General features: G+C 40.6%; 1 protein-coding gene across 1 annotated transcript; it reads right to left on the bottom strand.

The window, feature by feature from the left end:
• Positions 1–392: 392 nt before the first annotated feature.
• On the bottom strand, positions 393–8,498 carry NEK2 (NIMA related kinase 2). The gene is made up of 9 exons (XM_027641669.1): positions 8,333–8,498; positions 7,939–8,156; positions 6,612–6,849; positions 5,832–5,914; positions 5,463–5,589; positions 4,460–4,679; positions 3,461–3,515; positions 3,308–3,378; positions 393–832 (listed from the first exon to the last, which is right to left on the bottom strand). Exons 1-9 carry the CDS (start codon positions 8,426–8,428, stop codon positions 606–608), a joined length of 1,335 nt encoding a protein of 444 aa, XP_027497470.1. The 5' UTR covers positions 8,429–8,498; the 3' UTR covers positions 393–605.
• Between the last annotated feature and the right edge of the window lie 340 nt (positions 8,499–8,838).

Genomic DNA, 8,838 nt, shown 5'->3' with positions numbered 1-8,838 from the left:
ACAAGACATTAAACTGCTCAGGCAGAAGGAATATAAACTCATAATTTAAGTTATGCTGACCCATCACACTCACTAATCAAGAGATATTAAATTTAAAGTAGCCTGCTTTGATAGGTCACTTACTTAGTAGGAAGAGACAGCATGAAATCTTTTTGCTCTTTTTTTGGAAAACATTTACAAGCACAGAAAAAAGTCACTGCTTTTCCACATGTACAGAATATCAATATTTCCTTTATCAATAACTGTGCATTACAAACAGCATCATTTTAACCCACAGATTGCAAAACTCTGTACATTTTTCACCTGAAGTTTTTCACATCAGATTTTAAACAAATCATTTATATATATTCATTCTTTATATTTCCAGAAGAGTAATGTAGGGTAAAGAGGAGGACCAAAATACTTTTTCTTTAATAATACAATTAGTATAAAATACCTATTTTCATAATATAACATCTTATCACAAACTACCTGTCACAAACTAAGAGTTTGTACAAAAACTGTTAAAATCATTTTTCAGTAGGTTCTAGCTTAAAAGAGGGAGGCACAAGGATCTTCCCATACATTTAATCATCTTTTAAAAGATAAACAGATCTGTTACAGTTTCAACGCATGCCCAAGATTTGTCTGCTCTTTAGCTGATAGTTTTTTTCCAGTTCAGACAGTGCTTGAGCTCGTAGATTTGCAGCATACAGACGTTTTTTGAGATCAGAGCTTTTGTCTTTAGAAAACAGATAGTTTTCCATATTATTAGGAGACACAGCTTTCTCTTCACTTCCATCAAAGTGTACATTCTTCTTGGTTGTAGAAAAGGGAAGCAGGAGTGGGTTATCTAAAGAAATCAAAAAGGAAGTACTGAATTAGTGCATCTTCCAGCATTTATTGCATTTACCCCTGTTGCCCATGTCATCTTCCTATGGCTTTGAGTGATATAATTAAACTTATATCAGTTAAGAGAAAAAATTCTATTTTTTGAGGAAAAATTAAAACAAGGCTTTTAAATTATTGTGGTGGAAGGATATATGCCATAGTAGTTTTTAGGTGCACATCCGAACACCAAAGGGAATATTAGTTGACATAAGGAGAAAAGACATGATGTTTCTTCTGAAGGACAGAAATGAAACAGTAACATAATTCAGTTCCAAAAGAAAATAGAGAAGTAGGCTCTCAGATACTGAAAAGAAATTGTGTTTCCTTCGTAGCAGGGGCAGACCCAACCTGTCCAGTGATCTTTCTACATTACCCACATTGTTCCAACTCTGTCTTTGTACTAAGCCAATGGGGTAAAAAATAAGGCTCTGACTTGATGAATAATGAGTTCAGATGCATTAAAAATTAACAAGTTACTTTCTCTGCAGCCTCCGGAACAGGAATTTTCATAGTGCAACCTACAGTGTGCCACAATCAAAAGGCAGGTATAATGACCCAAGAGTACAAAGGCTACCATATAAAGCTATTATAACAGCTGAGTTGCCTCTCATAAGAGCCAACTTCACAATACTCAATTTAAGGTGTGATTTTTATTTTTATTTAATCAAAATTCTAACTATTCTAATCTTAACACTGTTGAAGCCCTAATTTTCAATTTATTAAGCTACAGCAAGGATGCAATAAGCACAAAAGAGCAAGAAGGAACTGAAGAAGCCACTGAATATTTCAGCATTTTATAGTTTCATAGCAGTAAGTCAGATCTGTTTTAACATTAAATCGTTTCCTAAAAATTAGAAAAATTACTATCCCTGTAAAATAGGAGAGTGTCTAGGTCACTGTCTTAAAAACCAGAATTTTTGGTATTCCATTTTACTGTGAAGTAAACCACACAACAGACTTCAAGGAGAAACTAGGGATCTAAGAGATATGTGAGAGGCAATACAGTTGTGAAAAATATAGTAACATGAGCAACTGAAGATAAGCAAGTGATCTTGGTACCCACTGGAGAAACACTTCATCCATTTATACAAGAACAGGGAGAATTTCAGAAACAGTACTGCAAGAGCACCATGGAATGAATTGGAAGAGTAGCAAAGCAAGTGGTCTACAGATACTGCAAGATTTGATCAGTCTTGTAGTAACTATGTTTACTTTTCTGCACTATCTTGAAGTATTAACTGCCCAAAGCAGTTTTATCTGTCTTAAAAACTCCTGATAAGGTCAAAATATTATGTAAAAGGGTGGGAGATGCAGGAGAGAACAGAAGCAAGAGCTGAAGCTCATTTGCCTTCAGTCATTCAGTGTTAGATGCAACATCAAAAAGCCAAAAGCAAGTTTATTCTCAAATTAAATTCTTTAACATATCCAAGTCAGACACTATGTTGAGAGACAGGTGGAATTCTCAAAGTTGAGAGAAGTGTTAGAAATAGCTCAAGTACCACTCAATTCTAGGGGCATTTTGCTTGTGCTTTCCTGCTGTGATAGGCACTTCTTAGGAAAAAAAAAAAAAGCCACTTCAGTTTTATTTGTATTGGAGGCAGGGATATGCTTATCTTGCTTTATTGGACCAAACTAAAGGAGGAGAGTGTTGCTTCATGTTAAAGGGTGTTCATCTGTCTTTGTTCTAGAGTACTACTTCTGGCCTAGTTGTTCACTGTTCCTACCACTACTTCAAAATGCATTTAGAGACTTGAATAATTTCTAATAGTAAAAGATGGGTGCAATGAACAGATGATAGTACCTCTTATGATAGTGAGGACTGAACAACCAAGGCCAAAGTCAGTGTCAAACATTACTGTAAAACCAACTGGACTAGAAGGAGGCAGGAAGCATTATAGCACATTTTCAAATCTGGTGGTTTTTTTTTTTCCTATAATAGCAGTTTGCATTCTTTATAGATTATATGATGCACCAATCACAGCTGGGTCACTTGCAACAAATAATATTTCCCACACTGAAGTTTTTGGAAGTTTAATGAAAGTTGAATTGATTAGACATACGCAATTTTATTAAAATTAACTAAATCAAAGGTCTATAAAAAGACATTCACACGTAAAATAAGCACAGCTCTGAGAAAGGTTTGGGTTACAAACAGGCACTTCCCTTAGCTTGCCACAAGAACCTAATTTCCAAAACAGCAAAAGACTGCAGTGCAAAAGACTGAGTGAGGTAACTCAAAGACCTATGATTGAGCATCACTCCTGAAGTCCTTTCGCAAAGCAGAAAAATCAAAAGTCTCTTTCCAAGCATGCAGCGATAATTGGGCTTTGTGTTGCCCTGATGGGACTATGTACAGCATGTTGAGCATCAGGGACATTCTTCTGGTCATACCAGCCTACATTTATCTGGGCAAGTGCATTCTGGCGTATTTGCATACCTGGACCATCTGCATAAGTTACCGCCCGCTGCTGCTTGTGGAGATTGTAGCTCTTCATCAGGCTTTCAGCTCTGTTTTGGAAAGAGAAATTTAAGTTTTCTGTTGTCAGATTGTAGAGTTTATAATACAGACAATTATAGGTTAGTAAGATACCTAGCAAGTTTGTCCTCTGCCAGTCTCTCTCGCACACAGAGCTCCCGTTCTCTCTCTGGAAGTAGAAATATGTGATAGTATGTTGTGTTAAAATGTTAGAGTGATTATGCATGATGGGTTTTTCTTGCAGAAAAAGACAGCAGCAACAGCAAGCTGCACACATATTTCTGATTCTATGGCTCTAAACAAAGGTAACTGCTGTGTAGATACACCTTTATCAATGCACCAGTAAAGCACTGGATGAGTATGCTGAAATGCCAGGCATGCTTTTGTATCTGCAGCAATGAAGCCAGAGTAGCTTTCTATTCTGCACATTAACTCATGGCACACATGACATCAGATTTAAATATTTACATGCCAGATACTGTAATTTAGCTATAACTAAACACACTGTTTACAGCATCAGCAGATGTCATTCAGGCTCAGAAAAAAATAAATATAGTTAAAAACTGTATTGCAGAGCCTACTGCCTATGCAAAGACATTTTATGTGGGCAGGAAATCCCAGCACCTGAGGACCAACCATCTATACAGATTCACAGGCAAGCTCCCTGCAGACTGCAGCTTTTATAAAAGCAGTTTACAGTTTACTCAAAGATGTTTTTCTCCAACATCAGGCTCGCCTTAGGTTACATGTTAGTACAGCCAATGCTAACTTACACAGTGGGTGAAAAGCAACCTACATGGCACAGTGAGGAACAATATATTCAAACCGTATTGTTCTGTATACTTTCCTAATTGCCACTCATGTTTAATAATCTTCACAAACCAGACTGCCATATCTAAACTGCCAATTATATCTTCGTAACTTAGAAAAAAAACTTAGTACACAATGAGTAAGCCCCAAGCATTCTTGGTCTTTAGACACAATTCTAGTATTGAATGCAGGAGTACAATATCCTAGTGCATTAAAATGAGGGTTGTGAAAACTGTCTACCTTTCCTTCCTCCAACTGAATCAGAATCCCATTGTCCCCCCTTCCCAAAGTAGAAAATCATACGCTCCAAACGTTGTTCTCTCTCTTTAATGGCTTCTTCTCGCTCCTGTAATTGTTGTTCCTTCCGTTTCAGCTCATTTGCTGCAGCATCCGAGTACTGCAGCCTCTCTGGCTCCCACGATCTCCAGCATCTTCTATCAGAATTCTGCTTTTGTTCTTCTGTCACCAAGTCTGCTATCAAGGGATGCTGCAGAATATCTTCAACGGAAGGTCGGCAATAATCCTAAAGGAAAGACATTACCAATAGATTCCATCTAACCAAGAAACATTAAGGTCAGAGATTCCCAAGCAAGACCAGCTGAGGCATTATACAGTGAAGAGGTTGGAAAAAAAAAATGGAGTTGGGAAGGGGTAGCACAACCAGTTGACAAAAGCTAAGGGAGGAGTCTGCTACTAGCCTTCAGATCCAGAGCCACAAGTCTGTCTCTCCCAGCCCAGGTACCCACTCCTTTCAGAGCCTGAATGGGGTGGGTGAGCCTACAGAGACAATTGTCAGTAGATTCTGGAGATATCACCCTGCATCTCTGCCTGTCACTTGATTCCTGAAGGATCCATACCTGCTGGAGACTTGGGACAAGTAACAAGCACCCATGCAGTATTCTTCTCAACACCCTCATGCCAGCAGTGGGGAGCAAGCTATACATTAGCCATATAAAGCAAAACCCAAAGTGAAGACAAAACAACCCCTTCCAACTTCCAAACACACTAGAACCATTTCAAACCTGAAATAAGACCTCAGTAATCAGGCTCTTAGGAAATCCTGTATAAGCCAATACTGAAGCAGCCTTTTTGCATCCTGTGAACCTGGCATAAAGCTTGACTTGCTCCCTTTTTTCCCATGGACTCAGAGCACAACTCCTCCCTCCTTTTCCTACAAGTGACACTGCCAGTGACAAGGTGATAGCAACCAGTGCTTCAGGTTGGTTTGTTTCATAATTGAGAAGAAAATCCAGTATTTCAGTATTAGTTCAAATTCCAGCTGCAAACATTAGTAATTGATTTGTACCTTTACATTCAGCATCTGTTTGAGAAGTTCGTTCAACTCCTCTGAGTAACGATAGGGTATTCTTCTGAACTTCCCTTCCCTTATCTTTTCTGCCAGTTCCTTTTGGTTGTAAGCTGTAAATGGAGGCCTGAAAAAGAAAAAATTTTCTGGATTCTTCCCCTGGTTTCACAGAATGTATTTTTAGAAAAAAGTATCAGACTAAAAAGCTGCAATCAAGGGTTTGTTTTCACTACCTAATGTCAAGACAAATACAGAAATAAAAGTCTAGGACTAGACCCTGAAACCTTTAAGCTATCATTTATACAAAATTTAATCATACCTGCATTAACAACTATGTTTCCATATTCATTATCACACTACCATACTTACGAGAGAGCACATAGTTCATACAGAAGACATCCTAGAGACCAAATGTCAGATTTTTCATTGTATGACATGTGGTTCATTTGCTCCTAAGGAAAGAGAACAATCTTAGGTTTATTAAAGAAGACAGTGTTCCACTAATGCAGGATAGTCAGCTACTGTTCAAACCTGAATTAAGTCATTACTTACTGGGGTTACTTCTAAGATTCTATCTTAATTAATCTCCACATTTAATCATACTAGCAGGATTTTAATAAGTTATGGCAGTACTCCACTGCAGAAGACTCACATGTTGCACCAACCTTTAGTCAATACAACTCCATTTCAGTCAAAATTAATCTTTTCCCCAAGAAATGCACTATATCAGGGCAATAAGTAATTTCTGCTCATTTCACTACAAATTCAAATCCTACCATCAAGAGGTAACTTAAGCTCTTTACCTAAGCACTACAAAACATAAAAGCTTTCTAGATTCCCTGTTCCTTTTCAATATACTACAGCAGCTGTAATACCCCAAGAACAAAACAAAACTTATACAGTGAAGAGTAACTTTAATTAGAAGGCAGTTGACTATGTGGGGAAGAAAGGAGATGAAAATAACTGCAAATTAACCTTGTGTTCAGAACATACACAGTCTATGAAAAAAGTCACCTGCATTTCAAACTACTAAGTCTTCATTTAAACATCCCAAACATTCATGGACTCTGAAATCAACACTGTAGAAAACACACCTTGGAGGGGCAAAAGGGAAGATAGAAGGTCTAAGGTATAGAAGGGAGGTCTTACTGGAGACATATAATATGGAGTTCCAACAAATGTTTTGGCAAAGCTGGTGTCATGATGCAATATTCTAGCCAGTCCAAAATCTCCAAGTTTCACATTCTGTTTGCCATCCAGAAAGACATTTGCTGGTTTTAAGTCACGGTGCACAGTGACTGCACCGTCGCTCCGTCTGTGACACTCCTTCAAGGCCAATGTTAATTGAGTCAATACTCGGAGAACAAAGCTTTCTTCCAAGAAATGCCTGGAAGATGAACATATTTTTTAACAAACAGAGGTTTTGAACGTACATCAGTTCAAGTAGCTGCTGTCAGTCTTAGTTCTGTAACTTTTTTAACACACCTCTTATAAAACATCACTGAAACAACCACTATCAGCAACAGGTATCTATGCATTCTATTTTTAAACTTGACTTTTTTTTTTTTTAAATTACTGCAACTATGTTGAAAGACATTTATACTTTTGTTGCAAAATCCCTGTAGCATTTCCTTCCTCGCCCAAACAGTCTATGGCACACATAGCATTTTCATTACTTTCAACACAAATATCAATTTGATCCTTTTGTGATGGTATCAGTCCCTTGATGACTTAAGATAATAGTACATTGTCAGCTATTTATAATAAGCAACATCCAATAACAGAGTCAAGAAATGGTTGATTTTTAATATAACCTTCCTGAAATGAGAACACTGATGTTGCTGGGCACCTGCGGTACTATTTTAGACTATTCTCACAAAGTAACAGAGGTGGAGTCATGTACTTCTTTAACATGAAATGTGAAAACTGATACTATACTTAAGTAAGCTCCTAAGTCTAAAATTAGACCAAGGTGAAGCCTTATCAACTTGATGTCTCCCCAGGCTTTATATGCAAGTACATAAAGTAGCTTTTCACACTGTTCATAATTATTTTTCCCTTCCATGTATTTCGGTGTTTTAATAAAACACAGGGTCCAGGTAGTTTTACTGACAGGGAAGCCAGAACCCGCAGAACAAGGAGTCTGTCTACAAGAGCTAGGATTTGCTCTTTATGTTTACAACCCTATGTATAGCCAGAAACCCCTCAACAGCTTCTGCCTCACAAGAGACCTCGGCTTTGGGGTTTTTTTTTACTATTTCAGCACTGACATCCAGCCTGATGGTGCATTCAATAGCACAATTCCCAACGCTGCTGTAGTTTTGTACAAAACCTTTCACATTTGAGAAGAGTTGTTGGGTCCAAGGGGTTAAACCCGAAACTGCTCAGAAGTTGAGATGCATTCCCCTTCTCTCTGGATTGGCCAAGACACCTCGTGTAAGATATTCCAAGCGTGCCACAAACAGATTTCACGTGCCTTTCTTTCGAGCACTTGGCAATCAAGCTCGCCAGGTCTCCCCCATCGCAGTACTCCATCACGATGTACAGGGTCGTGCTGCTCCTGTCGATGATCCGGTCGTAATACCGGACGATGTTCGGGTGCCGCAGCTCTCTCAGCAGGTTCACCTCCGAAACGAGCATCTGCTTCTCTGACTCTGTCATCGAGCCATAGTCCATCTCCTTCCATACCAAGATCTGGGGAGGAAGAAACACCTTACGGAGCGGCTGGGACGCCGGCCAGAGCCTCGAAAGGGGAAGAGAGAGGGGCTTCCAGAGCCGCTCGCTCGCGTATCTCGGAGAGGCGGCAGCGCCGGGCTGAGACCCGCGGTAACGGCACAGCCGCGCTGCCCCCGCCTCCTCCTCCTCCTCACCTTGCCGTCGGCCTTGCGGCGCACCTTGCGGCACTTCCCGTAGGAGCCGGCGCCGATGGTGAGCAGCACCTCGTAGTCGTCGGGGCGGCCGGGCATGGCGGGCACAGACAGGGCGCAGGCTCCGGCCCCAGCTCGGCCCGCCCACCCCGCGCCCCCCAGACCCGCCGTACCGCCCGCGCCGTTCAAACGCACCGCCCCGCCCGCCCATTGGCCGCGCCGCGCGCGTGCCCCGCCCGTCCATTGGCTGTGCCGCAGTAAACAGCGCGCGCCGCGGTCGGGCGGGTACGGCCGTTACCGCTGGGGGCGGGGCCAAGGGCATCGCGAGAGCTGCGCGGGACCGTCGGGCCCCACCCGCGGGGCACCTGCGGCACGCCCTCCTCACACCATTTTCCCTCTTTTCCCCCTCTTTTTTCCCTTTTTCCTCCCCTTTTTCTTTTTTTCTCTTTTTTTCCTTTCCTTTTTCCTTTTTCCTTTTTCCTTTTTCCTTTTTCCTTTTTCCTTTTTCC

This window comes from Corapipo altera, unplaced genomic scaffold (genome assembly GCF_003945725.1).
Source record: "Corapipo altera isolate COAL_440 unplaced genomic scaffold, ASM394572v1 48b, whole genome shotgun sequence".
Taxonomy (NCBI): Eukaryota; Metazoa; Chordata; class Aves; order Passeriformes; family Pipridae; genus Corapipo; species Corapipo altera.
Note: the sequence above shows the minus strand (reverse complement) of the source record. Positions and strands in the feature narration are given on the sequence as shown.

Excerpts from the sequence above, each read along its gene's own strand:
- NEK2 (XM_027641669.1), bottom strand. The coding sequence starts at position 8,428 with ATGCCCGGCCGCCCCGACGACTACGAGGTGCTGCTCACCATCGGCGCC. Across the intron at positions 8,157-8,332 it reads GCCGCAAGGCCGACGGCAAG|ATCTTGGTATGGAAGGAGAT; the intron begins GTGAGGAGGAGG and ends CTTCCTCCCCAG. Across the intron at positions 3,379-3,460 it reads GCAGAGGACAAACTTGCTAG|AGCTGAAAGCCTGATGAAGA; the intron begins GTATCTTACTAA and ends TTTCCAAAACAG.